The sequence below is a fragment of the Manacus candei genome, unplaced genomic scaffold (genome assembly GCF_025592945.1).
Source record: "Manacus candei isolate 608988 ecotype Guabito, Panama unplaced genomic scaffold, ASM2559294v1 h1tg000057l, whole genome shotgun sequence".
NCBI classification, from domain to species: Eukaryota; Metazoa; Chordata; class Aves; order Passeriformes; family Pipridae; genus Manacus; species Manacus candei.
Genome location: NW_026138105.1, coordinates 3580944 through 3600469, shown reverse-complemented (window position 1 = coordinate 3600469; position 19526 = coordinate 3580944). Strand labels below are relative to the sequence as shown.

General features: G+C 51.5%; 1 protein-coding gene across 1 annotated transcript in view; it reads left to right on the top strand.

Annotated features, from left to right (window-relative positions):
- The first annotated feature begins 17620 nt into the window (after positions 1-17620).
- The window catches only part of MYH7B (myosin heavy chain 7B), a 28285-nt gene continuing 26379 nt past the window's right edge, over positions 17621-19526 (top strand). The window contains exons 1-2 of the mRNA XM_051802714.1: positions 17621-17981; positions 18698-18801. Of these exons, the coding sequence (XP_051658674.1) occupies positions 17885-17981; positions 18698-18801 (201 nt within the window). The 5' untranslated portion in view covers positions 17621-17884. The remainder of the gene's footprint in view (positions 17982-18697; positions 18802-19526) is intronic.

Genomic DNA, 19526 nt, shown 5'->3' with positions numbered 1-19526 from the left:
AGTTTTTTATTAAGAAGATAGTTTTTTTATAGGATAGTTGTTTTTATTAAGAAGATATTTTTATTAAGAAGATGGTTGTTGATATTAAGACTTGTCATCAAGAAGACACTTTTTTCTATAAAGACGAATGCTAGATTTATTAAGAAGATTCTGAAAACATCAATAAATTCAGGATCCGTGTTTTATATGTTGTAGTTTTGTTGTGCTTCTGCAAATACATGTCAAAGATTATTGTTGTTCCATGGGCCCTTAGAATGTGCCCTCTCAGCCCAGACCCCCCCGTGTCCTGGGCTCATCCCCAGCCCTGGGGGCAGCAGGGCAGGGGGGGTTCTGCCGCTCTGCTGCGCTCTCAGCAGACCCCAGCTGCAGTGCGGCCTCCAGCTCTGGGGTCCCCGACAAAACAAGGCCAGGCAACTGCTGCAGCAAGGCCAGACCAGGCCACCAAGGGGCTCAGGGCACTCGAGCACCTCCCTTCTGCAGACAGGCTGGCAAAGTTGGGGCTCTTCAGCCTGGACAAGAGAAGGTTGTGTGGAGACCTGGCAGAAACCTTCCCCTGTGGGAAGGGGCCTCCAAGGAAGCCGGAGGGTGACTCTTGGTCAGCAACTGTAGTGACAGGACAAGGGGTTCACAGTGACAGAGGGGAGGGTTAGATTTGATGTTAGGAAAATATTGTTTCCTTGTGAGGGTGGTGAGGCCCTGGCAGGGGCTGTGCAGAGAGGCTGTGGATGCCCCATCCCTGGCAACATTCAAGGACCACTTGGACGGGGCCCTGAGCAACCTGGTCAGGTTGAAAAAAGATGATTTTTAGGGTCCCTCCGAAGTCAAACCATTCAAGGATTCCATCATTCCATGATCCCCATCCCCACTGCCGAGTGGCCCCACAACTCCTGTGACATCAGAGCTGCCAGAGCTGTGCCCGTGTTCCATGTGGAACTGCCAGGGCCCGGCGACGAGCACAACGCAGCCATTCCCCTGCTGACAGTGATCTGTGAGCAGCTCCCAGGGAACGCTCGACAGGTGATCTCTACAAGACTTGTCAGTCCTGGACTCTATCTACTCTCTGGAGCGCTGCAGCCATCCCAGCAGGATGGGCAACCTCCTCCCAGTGAAGGTACAGTGCCAACTCATGGAGGTGGGAAACCCCTGACTTCCAAGGAAGGCTGGAGCTCAGTGGGGCTGGTGTGGGACAGGGACCCCTCTCTGAGCTTGTGCTCCCTTACACAGACTGCCAGAGATACCGAGGAAGAGATGGACGTGGATGTTGTGGTGGAGATGATGGAGGTGGACATCCAAGAGTTTGATGAAGAGATGGAAGTCGATGAGACGGAGGAGATGGAGGAGATGGAGGTTGACCAGCAAGATGAGGAGGAGGACATGGTGCTGGGATGAGGACAGTCCCCCAGCAGCACGACAGGCACGTACTGGCCATGGCCTGCCCCGGGGTCACCTGCTGGGTGTGCCAGGCTGGGGGCACAGGGAACACCCAACAGGGCCCGACTGCACTGACCGTGCCCTTGCTTTTCTTCCAGGACTGACGGACCTGCCGGCCATGCAATCGGCCACCTGTACATATGTTATTCATGTTTTTCTGTAAATATGTTTTACATTGTTCACTTTTTAGGAAGATTGTAGTTTGGATAGAGAAGATAGTTTAAGAAGTTAGATTTTTAATAAGAAGATAGTTTTTTGATAATAGTTTTTCTAAGAAGATAAGTTTCTTTTAAAGAAGATAAGGTTTTATTTAAGAAGATAGTTTTTTATTAAGATGATAGTTTTTTTAAGAAGATAAGGTTTCTTTTTAAGAAAATAGTTTTTTATTAAGAAGATTTTTTTTTATTTAGAAGATAGTTGTTTTTATTAAGAAGATATTTTTATTAAGAAGATTTTTTTTTTTTATTAATAAGATAGTTGTTAATATTAAGACTGTTGTCATCAGGAAGACTCTTGCTTCTGTAAAGAAGAATACTGGATTTTTAAAAAAAATTTGGAAGAAGTCAATAAATTCTGTAGACGTGTATTATATGTTGTTAGTTTATTGTCCTTCTGTAAATACATGTCAAAGATTATTGTTGTTCCATGGGCCCTTAGAATGTGCCCTCTCAGCCCAGACCCCCCCGTGTGCTGGGCTCATCCCCAGCCCTGGGGGCAGCAGGGCAGGGGGGGTTCTGCCGCTCTGCTGCGCTCTCAGCAGACCCCAGCTGCAGTGCGGCCTCCAGCTCTGGGGTCCCCAAAACAACAAGGCCAGGAACTGCTGCAGCAAGGCCACACCAGGCCACCAAGGGGCTCAGGGCACTCCAGCACCTCCCCTCTGCAGACAGGCTGGCAAAGTTGGGGCTCTTCAGCCTGGACAAGAGAAGGTTGTGTGGAGACCTGGCAGAAACCTTCCCGTGTGGGAAGGGGCCTCCAAGGAAGCCGGAGGGTGACTCTTGGTCAGCAACTGTAGTGACAGGACAAGGGAGAATGGGTTCAAACTGACAGACAAGAGGGTTAGAGCTGATGTTAGGAAAATATTGTTTCCTGTAAGGCTGGTGAGGCCCTGGCAGGGGCTGTGCAGAGAGGCTGTGGCTGCCCCATCCCTGGAAACATTCAAGGCCCACTTGGACAGGACCCTGAGCAACCTGGTCAGGTTGGAATAAGATGATTTTAAGGTCCCTCACAAGTCAAACCACTCAAGGATTCCATCATTCCATGATCCCCATCCCCACTGCCGAGTGGTCCCACAACTCCTGTGACATCAGAGCTGCCAGAGCTGTGCCCGTGTTCCATGTGGAACTGCCAGGGCTCGGCGACGAGCACAACGCAGCCATTCCCCTGCTGACAGCGATCTGTGAGCAGCTCCCAGCGCACCCTCGACAGGTGATCCCTGAGATACCAGTCAGTCCTGGACTCTCCCTTCTCTCTGGAGTTCAGCATCCATCCCAGCAGGATGGGCAACCTCCTCCCAGTCAAGGTACAGTGCCAATCCATATAGGTGGGAAACCCCTGACTTCCAGGGAAGGCTGGAGCTCAGTGGGGCTGGTGTGGGACAGGGACCCCTCTCTGAGGTTGTGCTCCCTTACACAGACTGCCAGAGATACCGTGGAAGAGATGGATGTGGACGTTGTGGTGGATGCAGAGGAGATGATGGAGGTGGACACCCAAGAGTTTGATGAAGAGATGGAAGTTGATGTGGTGGAGGAGATGGAGGAGATGGAGGTTGACCAGCAAGATGAGGAGGAGGACATGGTGCTGGGATGAGGACAGTCCCCCAGCAGCACGACAGGCACGTACTGGCCATGCCCTGCCCCGGGGTCACCTGCTGGGTGTGCCAGGCTGGGGGCACAGGGAACACCCAGCAGGGTCCGACTGCACTGACCGTGCCCTTGCTTTTCTTCCAGGACTGACGGACCTGCCGGCCATGCAATCGGCCACCTGTACATATGTTTTTCATTTTTTTCTGTAAATACGTTTTATATTATTCACTTTTTAAGAAGACTGTAGTTTGGATAGAGAAAATAGATTAAGAAGATAGATTTTTAATAAGAAGATAGTTTTTTCATAAGACAATAGCTTTTTTAAGAAGATAAGTTTTCTTTTAAATAAGATAGATTTTTATTTAAGAAGATAGTTTTTTATGAAGATGATAGGTTTTTAAGAAGATAAGGTTTCTTTTTAAGAAGATAGTTTTTTTTTTAAGTAGATATTTTTATTTAGAAGATAGTTGTTTTTATTAAGAAGATATTTTTATTAAGAAGATAATTGTTTTTATTAAGAAGATGGTTGTTGATATTAAGACGGTTGTCATCAAGAAGACTGTCGTTTCTGTAAAGAAGAATGATGGGTTTATAACAAAATTAGGAAAATATCAATAAATTCTGTACACATGTCTTATATGTTGTAGTTTTGTTGTGCTTCTTTAAATACATTTCAAAGACTGTTGTTGTTCCATGGGCCCTTAGAATGTACCCTCTCAGCCCAGACCCCCCGGTCCCGTGTCCTGGGCTCATCCCCAGCCCTGGGGGCAGCAGGGCAGGGGGGGTTCTGCCGCTCTGCTGCGCTCTCAGCAGACCCCAGCTGCAGTGCGGCCTCCAGCTCTGGGGTCCCCGACACAACAAGGCCAGGCAACTGCTGCAGCAAGGCCAGACCAGGCCACCAAGGGGCTCAGGGCACTCGAGCACCTCCCCTCTGCAGACAGGCTGGCAAAGTTGGGGCTGTTCAGCCTGGACAAGAGAAGGTTGTGTGGAGACCTGGCAGAAACCTTCCCGTGTGGGAAGGGGCCTCCAAGGAAGCTGGAGGGTGACTCTTGGTCAGCAACTGTAGTGACAGGACAAGGGAGAATGGGCTCAAACTGACAGACAAGAGGGTTAGAGTTGATGTTAGGAAACTGTTGTTTCCTGTGAGGGTGGTGAGGCCTTGGCAGGGGCTGTACAGAGAGGCTGTGGATGCCTCATCCCTGGAAACATTCAAGGACCACTTGGACAGGACCCTGAGCAACCTGGTCAGGTTGGAATAAGATGATTTTTAGGGTCCCTCCGAAGTCAAACCATTCAAGGATTCCATCATTCCATGATCCCCATCCCCACTGCTGAGCAGCCCCACAACTCCTGTGACATCAGAGCTGCCAGAGCTGTGCCCGTGTTCCATGTGGAACTGCCAGGGCCCGGCGACGAGCACAACGCAGCCATTCCCCTGCTGCCAGTGAGCCCTGAGCAGCTCCCAGCGCACCCTCGTCAGGTGATCCCCGAAAGACCCATCAGTCCTGGACTCTCCCTGCTCTCTGGAGCTCAGCATCCATCCCAGCAGGATGGGCAACCTCCTCCCAGTCAAGGTACAGTGCCAATCCATGCAGGTGGGAAACCCCTGACTTCCAAGGAAGGCTGGAGCTCGGTGGGGCTGGTGTGGGACAGGGACCCCTCTCTGAGCTTGTGCTCCCTTACACAGACTGCTGGAGATTCCGAGGAACAGATGGACGTGGACGTTGTGGTGGATACCGAGGAGATGATGGAGGTGGACATCCAAGAGATTGAAGAACAGATGGAAGTCGATGAGGTGGAGGAGATCGAGGACATGGATGTCGACCAGCAAGATGAGGAGGAGGACATGGTGCTGGGATGAGGACAGTCCCCCAGCAGCACGACAGGCACGTACTGGCCATGCCCTGCCCCGGGGTCACCTGCTGGGTGTGCCAGGCTGGGGGCACAGGGAACACCCAGCAGGGCCCGACTGCACTGACCGTGCCCTTGCTTTTCTTCCAGGACTGACGGACCTGCCGGTCATGGCATCAGCCATGCTGTACATAGTTTTTCCCTTTTTTCTGTAAATATGTTTTCCATTATTTACTTTTTAAGAAGTTTGTTGTTTTTAGGAAGAAGATAGTTTAAGAAGATAGATTTTTAAGTAAGAAGATAGATTTTTTTTAAGATGATAGTTTTTTAAAGAAGATAAGGTTTCTTTTTAAGAAGATAGTTTTTTACTAAGAAGATAGTTGTTTTTTTATAGGATAGTTGTTTTTATTAAGAAGATATTTTTATTAAGAAGAGAGTTGTTCATTAAGAAGATTGTTGTTTTTATTAAAGAGATGGTTATTATATTAAAATTGTTGTCATCAAGAAGACTGTCGTTTCTATAAAGAAAAATGATGGTTTTATAACAGAATTCTGAAAATATCAATATATTCTGTACACGTGTCTTATATGTTGTTTTTTCATTGTCCTTCTGCAAATACATGTCAAAGATTATTGTCATTACATGGGCCCACTTGTACATATGTTTTACACATTGTTTTCTATTGTTCCGTGCATACATTTTATATTTGTGATGTTATAAGAAAATAGTTGTTTTTATACAGAAGATTTTTTTTTCTTTAAGGAAGTTAGTTTTTTTATCAAGATGATAATTTTTGTGTTGAGAAGATATTTTTTATTAAGAAGATAGTATTTTATTAAAAAACAGGGTTTTTTTATAAGAAGATTTTTGTTTTAAGTTGATAGTTGTTTTATTTAGAAGATAGTTGTTTTTTTAAAGAAGATTGCTGTTTTTATTAAGAAAATTGTTGTTTTTATAAAGATTTTATACTGTAAATACATTCCATATCAATGTTTACTGTGTTGTTGTTTTATTGTCCTTGTGTAACTCCATTGTCTGGGGGGGCTGGCACGGGCCCCCCGGGCTGGGGGTCCCTGTGCCCAGAGGGGTCCCCCTTGGGAAGGTGGCGGCCCTGGGCACTGCTGGTGTTGCTGGACTGGGGCAGAGCGGTGTCCCCAAGAGCAAAGCTGTCCCCAGCACACAGGGGGGTCTGACATGAGCAGCCCCTGCAGAGCTGCCCCAAAGCAGGCAGGAAAGCTCCTGCTGCCCTTCCTGCTGCAGCCAAAGGGACTGGTGGGGCGAGAGCCGGGATCAGGCCCAGGGAGGCCAAATGCCAAGGGATGTCCCGAAGGCCATGGCAGCCTTGGGAATGGGCTGGGCTTTGTTTCCCATCCCCATGGCATTGCCTTGGGCCATTGAAGAGCCCAAAGCCCCGCGAGGGATCCTTGCCCTGCCCGGATTCCTGCTGCTGGCAGCGGGCATGGGCCCATGTCCCCCACTCAGGGGACACGTGGAGTGGGCAGCACAGGCTGTGTTGGGGAGAACCCGGGGGCCTTTGGTGTGAGGGTGCTGTTTCTGGGGTGCCATGGGCCCCATGGGTGCAGGGTCCTGGAGGGGGTGCAGGGTGTGGGAGCCGTGGGTGCTGCAGAGAGTGCCGGGGGATGCGATGCTGGGAGGGGCAGGGCTGGGGGATTAGCAACAGATCAATCAACACATTCACTCCCTGTTGGCTTCAAAGCCAAGGGATACAGAAAAGGGGCTTTCCTGCACTTTTCCCTGCTCAGGGTCCACAGCCTTTCGCCCACACCGCGGCACTGCGGGCCTGCTGATCCCACAGCCCGGGCCCTGCGCCTCCGGCCGCTCCGGCACCAAAACCCCTCCTTCTCCCCGGCCTTTGCTCCACCCCGCCTTGTTCCTTTGCCGAGATAATTTCACGGCAGGTCCGAATATTTGTTAATAAGGTTTTATGGAATACGCTCTGCCTCACCCAAAGCAGTCTAGTAGGTGAAGTCCTGCTCCTTGGCATCTGGTCTAAGAGACTTGGACCCCAGCAAAGCTCGCAGAGATGCAGCTCTGAGAGCTGCACAGGGACAAAGTCAGCGGTGAATCAGCCCCGCAGAGCAGAGGCTTTGACGGCTGCTGGTATTGCCAGCCAAGAGCTGGTGAGAGGCTTTGGGAGGGTGTGGAGCAGGTGAAGGTGGGTGCAGAGGCCAGGCAGGAGGCCACAAAGAGCCGTGTAACAGAGCACAGGGACAAGGCCAAGGGAAAGGCTGCCCGGTTCCATACCAAGACAGGCCCCTCGTGCAGTCCCAGAGAGCACTGAGTGTATTAACTTTATCCTTGAGGAGGTGACAGTGTAAAAAGTAAAGGGCTTCTGCACACCTCTGTCTTTCCCTGGCCTGCTCCTACATTCCCACCACCACGCTGAGCCTGGAGACACCCCACAAAGCTGCCCTGAGGGAAGCACCAAGATCTGGCAGCATCTTGTTCTGCTTCCCTTTCCCAAAACTGAACCACCTCCTTCCTTTTCCATCCCAGGAAAATTCAACCATGAGTTCCACAGCTCATTTTCTACACACTGCTGATTGAAAATGTTCCTCTGGATTTCCTCCACCAGAAAAATCACCACAGCACTGCAAGGGATACAAGGGGCACCATTAAACCCACAGACACTCCACATGCATCCAGGATCACCAGCTTTTGTGATCATCATCTCTGTGATCCAGGCTTCCTGCACTGCCCCTGGGAACCTTCCTGCACTTGCCTTTGGGAACCGTAGAGCTCCCAGGCTTTGGCAATTCCCAAGGCCAGTCCCTTCGACTGATGTTGGGCAACCCTCATCCCCAATGTCCTCTGTTGTTCCCAGAGAGGCTGTTCAGTGTTTCCAAGTGTCCCCAGGGATGTCCATGGCCATGTGCCGGGATCAGGAGGCACTCCCAGGTCCAGGACAGTGTCTGGGGTGCCTTTGAAGAAGTGTAATAAGATGAAAAACACTTTGTTGGTCACACCGGCACAACAGTGTAACTGGAGAAAAGATTTGTTTTCTGTCACCAGGCCATCATTTGTGTTCCTGCTGGAGTAATAGAATTACTTGAGCACTTCCATGGCTCATTTATGATACAACTGTGAGGATCCAACAAAAGCATTGGGGTTGGAGTTGGTTTGGGACCTGTGTTAGGAAGGTTTGAAAACATGGCTGGCTGGTGAGGAGAGGGGGTGTGATGTTTCTGTGCAGTCAAGAGAAGAACAGCTGGACACCAGCCCCAGATCTGCATCTGTTTTGACTTCATTTTTCACTAATGCAGCTTGGGGTGTGACGTGTAAATCCACATAGGGTGTTCAGATCCTGCAAACTGAGAAACTGGGATTTTTTTTCATTGACTTCAGTGTGCTGCCTGTGGATAGTTACTGCTCTACCAGTAGGGATTAGCTCAGACATTTCTTCACAACAGGGAAGGGGCTCGTCTCTAACCAAACCTTCTGCTTACAGTAGCACAAGATCAGAGTGGCCATGGCTTTATTTAGGCAACCCTTGAGAACCTCCCAGAGTGGAGACCTCCCCATCTCCTGGGTGACCTGTCCCAGAGCTGTAAGATGTGTCACTGCACTGTCTAGGAGGAAGAGGGAATCCTTTCCTCACTTGGTCACTGACTTGCTGATGGCTTTGGGCAAGTGACTTTATCCTTTGCTTTGATTTCTTGTCTGCCCTGGGAGCTACTTTTATCTAACAGTAAAAGCAGCACCAAGTCTGACACTGCACCAGTGCCAAGCCCCACAGCTCCAATGCCAAGCCCCAAAAGGAGCCCTTTGCCCAAACCTGTCTGTACAGGAAGGTCCTTGACCCACCTGACCTGCAGAGAGGCTGTGGATGGATGAAGGCTCTGTATATGTACATACATATATAGGTACATATCACCCCAGACCTGAGGAGGGTGCCAGGCTCACCCATCCATGCTGTGCTCACACGTGGGCTGCTCATGCCCTCACTCACACCAACACCCTGGGGCAGCAAGGGAAAGCCCCAGGAGGGCACCTTGCAGTGGGACACACACAGAGGAGGCTGCAGAGGCAGCCCTGCCCCTGGAATGTGCCTGTTCATGGTGGAGAAGTTTCTCCAGCAAGTTGGGCAATGCCTGTTGTCACACTTGGTCACCCTCCTCAGAGAGTTCATCAGTGGTGGCTTGGACAGACTGAGACATGACTGGCTCTTTATCCTGTTACCAGTGCCAGGAGTTGTCCAGGTCATTGCGAGGCTCTTAGCTCTGCTCTTAGGGATCTATCACCAAAATGAAGCTCTGAAGTTACAGCTCTCATGGACCTGTTGAAGTGAGGCAAAACTCCTCTGCTCTGGAGCCAGGCTGGGAGAGCTGGGGGTGTTCACCTGAAGAAAAGAAGGCTCCAGGGAGACCTTAGAGCCCCTTCTGGTGCCTAAAGGGGCTCCAAGAGAGCTGGAGAGGAACTTGGGACAAGGGCCTGGAGTGACGGGACAAGGGGGAATGGCTTCCCACTGGCAGAGGACAGGATTAGATGGGATATTGGGAAGGAATTCTTCCTTGTGACAGTAGTGAGGCCCTGGCACTTCCCCAGAGAAGCTGTGGCTGCCCCATTCCTGGAAGTGTTCCAGGTTGGATGGGGCTTGGAACAACCTGGGATAGTGGAAGGTGACTCTGCCCATGGCAGGGGGTGGAACTGGATGAGCTTCCAACCCAAACCATCCTGTGATTCTGTAACATACCCATGTTATTTCTTTTCTGGACTCAGGAGTCCTACTCTTCTTTTTCCTCTCTGCCACCGCTTTGGACAGTAACTGTGGATTCACACCTTAACCCATATCCAGGCTGTGAATTTGGAAGTGGACTGGTGATCCAGTCTTATGTTACTGGAAAAATGCCCTCTGCCAGGAGCCAGCTCAGACTCCACCATGGGGCAAGGGCTGTTTGCCCACGTGCTGGTCAAGGGATGGAAATGAGCAACAAAGTCTTAGAGTTTTAAGAATGGTGCAGAAGAACAGAGTTTACTCAAGCAGAAGCATTTCCCTTCACAATCCTCAATCCTAACAGGGTCCTGTGTCCCCCCTCTTTGCTGTTTGCTCTCACAGTCTGAGAAAAGGCATGAAAAGCTTCAGTTTCTAAGCAAAACATTGCAAAAATGGTCCAGGTTCATTGCAAAAAGCTGGAAAAAAGAACTGCCCTGTCCTTGGGAGTTCCTAGAATGAATGTGCCCTGCTCAGACTGAGAAAAGGCTGTGACTTGCCTTTTCTATATTTTACAAATTCAGTCTGGAGAATGAGGTTTCTTCAAAGTAATCCAGTAGCCTGGGGAGGATTTGTACATGCACATAGCCCATAATCTCTGGTACAGGGTAAGAGTGCTGCAATGCAGCTCAGAGGAGGTTAAATCACAAAAAAATATGGCAGACATGGTAAGTATTTGGCATGTTACATGCAACAAAAGATGAACAACAGCAACTGGGCCATTATCTTTATTTGCTAAAAATAGAGCCCCGCAAAGTTTAAAGAAAAGCGCCTCATATTTGTAAACCTCTCCCCTGGCTGCTAAAGAGCCTTCAAAGATGGGCTTTGTGGCTTTGGGCTGTCGCATCCCCTTTCAAAGGCTGCCCAGCGCTCAGACAATTGAAACCCAATACAACATCAGCCACAGCGGGGTGGGGGAATAAATAGTTCTGACATGACCCTGCTCTCCTCACTCGTCAGAGACGACACGTGAGTGGGAGCTGAGCAGCAGGTACGGCCCCCACGCAGCCCCATCCACCCCCGGCGTGCCCACGGCACAGCCCAGGTGCCCCGGCCCTGCCGGCACCGAGGGCACTGCAGAGCCACCGACAGGCAGCGGCTCGGTTTGCCCACAGCACTGCTGAGCTTTGCAGTTATCTGATATCCTGCAGCTGGTGGGTGGGTGCAGAGCTGGGCACTGGCTGCCCCTCCTCACCTCCAAAGAGCCACTCATCACTCGTGCTCTCTGCCCTGGCACCCTAAAGTGGGGCTAAAACCCCCAAATCTCCAGTTCTCCTTTGCTTCTTCATCTGCAAAGAAACCAACGTAGCCCAGTCTGAGGTTTTGGCCAGCTCTGTTGTAGCTCAGGGTATTTGGGCATTAATGAAGAAACTGGTGTTTGCAATAGGGCAGGACCAAAGCCATTCACTTGACCACAAGAGGAGGGGATGATGTGATGTGCAGCACCAGCCAAACACAGAGAGAACAATAGGGCTATTTGCATGGAAGAGTGTTCACAGGGCTCCTTGGGGAAGCCAAACCTCTTGCTGGCCCATCATCCACAAGAAAAACAAGACAGGGCTCTGGAACCCTGGCTTTCCTGTAGTTTAAACACCAGCTTCAGCCAGGGCGTGAAAGAAATCTATTGTCTCTAAAGCTGTATTTCGATGTAAAATGCTCTGGTAAGGCCAGCAACCCACCCCCCCTAACGTGTGCCTATTGTTTGAAGTGCAGAACAATTGAAGGGTGCTCTCATGGGCTAAAGATAGCACGGCAGCTGGTGCTGTCCTTTTCCCTGTAACTGAGAATAAAACAATGCCCGAGTATTGTCTGCATTGCTGGAGCGATGACATTGGACTCTCTGCCAAGAGAGCATCTAAAAGATCAATGAAAGCCGGGGTTATTTATAAACGGGTAGTGTCATTTCTTCCCCAAAGTAATTTCACTTCCTTAGCTTTTCCACCAGACCTTTCTGCCCCGTGAAGTGGCCGTGGAGTGAGGTATAAATAGCACTGAGCCTGGATGTGAGAGGGGCAGCAGGACCTGCTGGTAGAAAACGGGAGCTGCTGCACTGAACCTGAGCTGGGCTGCACCTTTGTGTCCCCGAGCTGTGCCCAAACCTCCACAGCATCAGCCACAGATGCTGATCCCCTTCTGCTGGCAGGGAGCAGATCCCTGCAGGCACAGCCTCTGTGCTGGATGTGCAGGAACACAGCAGCTGCTCCTCCAGGGCCAGAGCCCACCAGCACCAGGACCTGCTTCCTGGGGGAGCTTTTAGAATCACAGAATCACAGAATATCCCAAGTTGGAAGGGACACACAAGGATCATCAAACTCCTGGCCCTGCACAGACACACCAGCAATCCCACCCTGTCCCTGAGAGCGTTGTCCAAATGTTTCTTGAGCTCTGGCAGCCTTGGGGCCATGCCCACTGCCCTGGGGAGCCTGTTCAGTGCCAACCACCCTCTGGGGGAAGAACCTTTTCCTGAGATCTGGCTTAAACTTCCCCTGACACCACTCCAGCCATTCCCTTGAATCCTGTCAGTGGTCACAGAGAGCAGAGGTTGGTGCTGCTCCTCCACTGCCCCTTGTTAGGAAGTTACAGACTTTTATAGGTTTATTTTACCTACCAGCCAACAAGCAGGTGGGAGCATGGGCTGTGTGTGTGTGTCCAGCTCAGCTGCTGTGCTGGGATGCTCAGGAAACCCTTGAGCCCAAACACCATGGGACAGAGCCTTGTTTAGGGACAGGGGACAGCTGCTCTCTCCAAGACGTCATCCCACCAGGGCATATCCAGACAAGAGACTGGTTACCTGGAGTCAGGCATTCACTGCAGTTTTGAGACAGGAAAGCCCATCTTGTCTGCTGGGAGATGAGGTCTCATGTCCTGATGTGAGAACATGCAGGAATGTTGCTCCCTCCTGCTGACAGCCAGTCTTGAGAAAGGTCCAAGCCTACTGCATCCCATGGAGAACTCCCATGTCTGTTGCCTCTCCACCTTGAAGAGTTGTCCCCTGCCATGAGATGGGCTGAGCTCGATCTCTTGATGACCCAGAGCAGTGGGAGGACAAGCCCAGCAGTGTCTGAGCCCATGGTGAGCAGAATGCTGGGTCAGTGGGCCAGGAGAGCAGAGACAAGGAAACAGCTAAAGCCAAGCCTAGTGCAGCCACTTCCATTGGGTTATGACTTCAATACCACCTTAATCTAGTTTCCCATGGAGCAAAGGAGGTGCATGAGGGCTGGAGAGAGCAGGGGGCTGTGATGGGATCATCCCAGGGACTGATGCTCTCTGGGTAGCTGATTGTGTGGGCTTGGTGTACATGTGCAGGACAACACCCACCCAACCTCCTGCTCCCAAATCTCACAGCAGATGAAAACTGATGTGAAAGCAGAGCAGCTGGGGCACTGCAGGGCAGATCCTGCCCACAGAGTGTCAGAACCACAGCCCAGCTCTGGTTCTGGTCAGGCTCTGCACCTCCCTTGCAGCCTCCAAGGTAGCTCCTGGTCATTTCTAACAGCTGCAATGTTCCAGGGTCTGTCCTGGCAAGCCAGCTGTAATTAAGGTGCTATTAAGTATACAAATGAACAGGGCAAAATTCTGTTTTCTCTCATGGTTTTGAAATGCATTGCCAAAACCTCAAGCATCTTCAGCAAAGGCTTACACATTCCTGCAATTTTTGCAGTGTTCAGTACAACCTTCATTCCCAAACAGATGCTTTATGATTGCAATACCCAGAAGAAAACTCCTTGAAGCTCACAGCTGGTAAATTCAAAGGAAACAATTAAAACCTCTCTGATTTTCCCAGTCTCCAGGTGACCTCACTGTCTCCAACCTGCATATGACCTTGCTTGCTAACTCTGGACACTAATTTCTCGTGCCATGTCTCTTCCAGATACTTTCTCATTCCTGATACTGATTTTAGAGGCTTCCTACATGGAGGGTCATCCACCAGTGTTCTTGTGCTCCCCAAGCAAGATGTGAGCCACAGCACCAAGGTGCTCGTGGCAGCAGCAGCTTTGTGTGTGTTCATGAAGGGTTTTAGAGGCAGCACTTCACTCCCAGCCAAAGGACAGCCAGCTCTGGACAGGGGTCCAGCACTGTCCCCAGAGTGGGACATGCTGGGAAGTGCCCAGGGAGATGTGAGATGAGGGCATCCAGTGCTAACCCCATCCTGAATCCCACAGGAGCACCTTCCCTTTGGGGTCCCTGCAGCAACATCTCCTGCTCACATGGAAGGGGCATGGAAAGCTGTGCTGGGGTGGTGGCTGCTGTCCCTGTCACCCCGGTGGGACAGGGCTGGGGGGGGGCTTGGGGGTTTGCTTTGAAGGGGACCTTGCATGGCCAGGCTGAGCCAAAGGGACATGGCCAGGCTGGCAGTGCTGGCCTGTCACCTCCTGTCCTGCTGCAAGCAGACATTCCCACTGGATGGAAATATGCCCGAAATAGCCCCTCTGCAGATTGTCTTTATCTAATCAGCCTCCTTTGCACCCCCCTCCAGTGCATTTCAGGGAGCTGATAGCAGTGATATGTTAAGTGTGGAAACCTCTAGCAAACTGCCCGACACGTAGAGTAATTCTCCTTCCTGCCACTTATCAGAGCCTGCTAATGGGAAACATTCCTCCTGGGGGTCGGGGAGCAGCTGGGGGATTTCTCTGGAGAGGGTGGCTGAGCCCCTGGCACCCTCCTGGCTCTCCAGGGCTGGGTAGTAGCTCATCTGACCACAAAACACTCACTGGAGGGGAAGCTCTGCAGTTTGGTGCTGGTGGTGTCCTGTCCCACGGGGAGAGGCTTGTCCAGCCCTTGGGGCTCAGCTGAGGAGCTCCATCCTTTTCCATCATATTGTGGGACACCAACACAAGCACAGAGCTATGGAGGGAAAAACAGGAGTCTCAGTGGTCAGGGAGATGGTCCCACTGCTGAAGATGGTCGTGCAGGGCTGGTGGGACATTCAGAAAGACTGCTTTGGGCAAGACACACCTAAAGCAAAGTCCCTTCTCCTCAGGCCAAACCATGGGCTTCTCACTGTGCCTATGGCATTTTGTGGGAGGCCCATAGGAGCCCTCTGTGGCCATTGCCCCACTGGGAATGCCCTGCCAGCTCAGGCCTTGCCAGCAACACAAGGATGAGCTTCCCACCACCCTGAAAACCACATCACAAACACCAAAAACCCCCAAACCCATCGGAAGTGCCCTTCAGCAGCTGCTGGAGCGACCGCTCCACATTCCCCCTTCTACAGATCTGCTCAGCCTTTGATGGACCCTGCTGGAACCTCTTCAAAGAGGGAGAGAAACCAGGGCGAACAGAAGGAACTGCAGGAGGGATCTCCGAAAATAAAATCGCTTTAAAGACAAGGCAAGGGAGGGGGTGAGCAGAGAGCGGGGCGGGCACATGCCCTGAGAAGAATGTGTGAGGATGGACCAGCTGGTGGGTCTGGGCCAAGAGCTCGTCCCACTGCTGGGGCTCTTGTGGCAAAGGTACTTGGCACCAGACCCACCAAAGGCCTCGGGTCCTTCCAGGGAGTGGGTGGAAACCTGACTCCGAGCCCAGGACAGAGAGGCAGAAGACCACCAGGGTAACCTCAGAGGGACCTGTGGTCCACCAGAGCCCGTGGCTTTTTAAGATGTTGGAACTCTGCCATCTTGGCAAGATTGAGCACCTCTCATGCCATGGTCAAAAGGGACCTCAGGAATGGTGTCCCCATGGTCTCCCCAGGGGATTTGCATCAGTGGAGTCCAGCGCTGCACCAGCTGCTGCCAGATCCTGATCTGTGCTTCTGAACACCAGCCTGGTGAGGAGAGCCTACATGGGAAATGGGAACCTGCATCCCTTTTCATCCTGATGTGCTCAAAGTCCTTGTTTGTGCTACAGACTCTACTCCATGGGAGTATTTGAATTCATGGGGAAGTCTGGCACTGTGCAAGGCTCTGACATTGCACTGTGCAGCCAGTGAAGGCAACATCAACCTGTCCCTCAGCCCAGCATCCTCCCTGCTGGGGCTCAAGCTACAGGGGACATGTCTGGAGTCCTCCTCCATCCCATGAATCCCCCAGAGTTCACTCCAAAGCAGGGAGGGAGGGCAGGGCCCCGTCTGTCAGGGGGGTGCAGAGGAGATGGCACTGGGCACCCAGACAGCATAGCAGCAAACCATGTGTGTGTGCTGGAAGGACTGACCACGCCTGGGCCTTCAGCAGAAAGCCCCTCCAGTGCCTGGCTGGGATTCAGGGCAGGTGCTGGGGCTGCAAAAATCTCTGCAACCTGGGCTGTGTGCCCAGGCTGAAGCCACATGCCCAAAGCAGCCTCCGGTGCTGCTATTCTGGCCGTGGCAGAGGCCACACCACATCCAGCCTGGGCACAGCACTGCACAGATAATCCTTAACCACTCCCTGCCTCAGTTTCCCCTTCTCTCAGGAGAATACAAAGCCAAATTACTTTGGGATATGTGGGGTACTGAGTGGGGAATATCAAACCCAGGCCCTAGTTCTCTGGGGTAGAAACCTCACTGCACTTTGGATGCCAGCAGATAAGTGGCTTTTCCTTGAGTCTGGCACAGAAATCCCTGTGGCAGGGCTGTGGGTCTGGCTGGCCCCCACTGTGCCCTGTGCCCATCTTGAGCAGCCCATGGTGGTTCTGCCAGGATGGAGATGTGCTCCAGGCTGCAATCACTGTGTTCTTCACAGAGCCTTTGGGTGCTGCCTGGTAAAATGGTGTGCAGGAAGCCCAGAAGCCTGTCTGATGAGAGATTATGAACCTGGCCTAGTCACAAACCAAGCTCCCATGCCAAGGTGAGGAGCTCTGGGAGCACAACCTGGCGTTCCAAGCCCCAGAGTCCTTCCCTTTCTGAGCAGACTGTCCAGGAGAGGCTTAACCAGAGCTCAGTGAGAGTTTGGGATGCTCCAGCTGGGAAAGCAGGGACCACACAGATCCCACCAAGCAGCAGCTCTCCTGGCAGGGAGCAGGGAAGGAGCAGGGGGACCGAGAGCTCAGGTGCAGGAGGAACCAGCTGAGCTCTCATTCCTCAGCTCCCCACCAGAACCAGCAGTGCAGGCAGGCTGGGAGTGCTGCTCTGCCTTCCCAGGCTGGAGTGTCTCACCCTGCCTTTGTACTCGCCTGACAATACAGGAATAAAAATAACCAGGCTGCATTTGCAGAGAGATAAAAGTGAAGTTTGCCTTTTGTGTCTGTCCGGGCAGTGGGACAGCAGCACCAATGGAGCTGTGTGGACATGACACATGGGAATTTCTGACATATCTTTTCCCACTCTGACCTTGAGAGACACAATAAAAAGGGGCTTTGCAGCACTCACACAACCACTCAGTCCTAGCACCAAGGTTAGTAATACAGAGCATGTCTGTGTGCACGTGTGTCCCCGCTACTAACCCGCTTCACCTCTGCAGGGTGGATGTTCCCAGAGGACAGGGGAGGGTGGGACAGACCAGGACCAAGAGCATTTTTGCTGAGGACTGTGTGTTTTGCCACGCTGTGGCTCCATTCGTGGTGGCTGTGGCGTTCCAGAGCTCTGCTGGGTGATACCACATTAGATGGATATTAGAAAGCACAATCATACAAGTGCTTTTTCCAAGCAGCTGCCACAGTGGCCTTCCAGAAGGGTCTTCCCAGGGATAATACATCCAGCCTTGCTTTTATCCTCCTGCAATGTCACTCTGAAGAACAGACCTGGGTCATTGCAGAGGGTTTGTGCAGGACACCAGGGCTCCAACAGGAGCTGGGATGGATTTTAGCTGAGTTTATCAAGAAAATGGGTGTCGTTGACAATCTCACCTAAAGTGCAAATGTGGATTTTGACACCAAAGCAATGCCAGCTCACGCAGCTGGGACTTCCAGTGCAGGGTTGAGAGCAGCAGAAGGGAAAGTGTTCTGGAATTGCCTGGTTGTTATAATTTTTATTAGCTAGTATTGTTGTCGCTGTCTTCTCTCACTCTCTAAAATTAAAAGCATGTTGCTCTTGGTTCTCAACCCACGAGTGTGTGCTTGCCCATGCACTGACTCTTTGTCCCTTCCCTCCTTTCAGTATCCAGGTGTCTTTCACTCTTCCTTCAGTGCTGCCAAGTGTTTCTCCAGCCGGACAAGATGTCTATGCTGGACATGAGTGAGTTTGGGGAGGCTGCTCCGTACCTCCGGAAAAGCTACACGGAGCAGCTGAAGCTCCAGACAATCCCCTTCGATGGTAAGAGCCCAAAGCAGCTCAGCACAGCCTATGTGAGTGCCCTGAGGCAGCCCCTTGGAGCTCTCCTGGGAGTCCATCTCTGTCCCTTTTCCAGTGCTGCCCTTCAAGCAGGGACTCCAGGCTTCCCCCAGCACGTGGGAAGGATAATTCCCTCAAAAGTGGGAAAAGCGGGTTTTTTACTTTCCCTTTGTTTGCTGAGGTGTGGGTGGAGGTGGCCCTTCATCTCCCCTGACACTGAGGGGCAGCAGGGCTGAGGGACTGGTGTCAAAGCCTTCTCCAGCTCTATTTCATTTGGGAAGTGTCCTCTCTGTCCCAGCCACCCTGCTTTTCCTTGGTTTGCTGTGCTTGGGCTCCAGGGCCCAACTTTGCTCCTCTCAACTGGGCAAACAAGGAGTGTGTTGCTTGCTCACACTGTCCTTTTTTATGATGGTTTGAGTGCAGGCACACATGAAGCAGAAGGTTTCAGGCTAGAATTCAACCCCAGCTGAGTAAACAGCTTAAAAATATGAAGAAGGTGAAATAATCCTAGCTCCTATGACCAAAAACATAGGAAGGAATAATCACTGTCCTTCCATGTTATCAAACTGCATTTATGTGGCTTTCAGTTGACCATTTCAAATGGTTTCCTACATTTCAACCTGTATTATGTCTCCTTTTCTTTCCTTTTTCCTTTCCTTTTCCCTTCCCTTCCCTTTCCTTTCCTTCCCCTCCTCCAGGAAAGAAGCGAGCTTGGATCCCAGATGAGAAAGAAGCCTATATAGAAGTGGAAATCAAAGAAAGCTCTGGTGGCAAAGTCACTGTGGAAACCAAAGATAAGGAAGTAAGCAAAATACCTTTCCTTTTCCAAGGGACAGCAAGTGTGTGCGGAGGGGGGATACGTGTGACAAGATCACGTCCGAAATGAGGAGCTCTGGCTGATAACCCTGCCCCGCTCGCTGATCGGTCATGCCCCGGGGGGACACACACAGCCCTGTCAGGACACGTAGGCCACTTAGTTGCCAAGAGTGGCCGCGGTTCAGCATCCCCCCATCGAATGTTTGCTGTCGAACGCGGGTTATCGTGACAGGCAGAGCGAGGGGACAGTCGGGCTGCCCCGCGCAGCCTCTGGGTGGAGAAGGACCGGCTGCCCAGAGGCAGCGCCGGCTCCATCACAGCCCTGTGTGATGCTGAACCGCTGCCCGGCTCATCCCGAAGGCAGAAACAAGAGGTAAGGGGCCGACTGGCCGATTCCTGCTCGTTTTAGCCTGGATTTGCAGCAGGAGAACAGGCGCTGGGCACAGGGGTTGGACAGGCTGTCTGGTGGTGAGGCTTCAGCTTTCCAGCAGTGGGAGGGAGGCAAAGCTAGCAAGGACCAGCTGGTATTTGTCAAGATAATATCCAGCACAATTAGCTGCAAATCAGCTTAATTAATATTCCTTTCTTGGCTGTGGGAGTCTCATGGCCCTGCAACTTCATTGCAGAGCAGAGACTCATCCTGGTGTGAAACTGAGAAAAAGAACAAGGATCTGACCAGGCAGCAAATAGTAGATTTTATTATTTCTATCT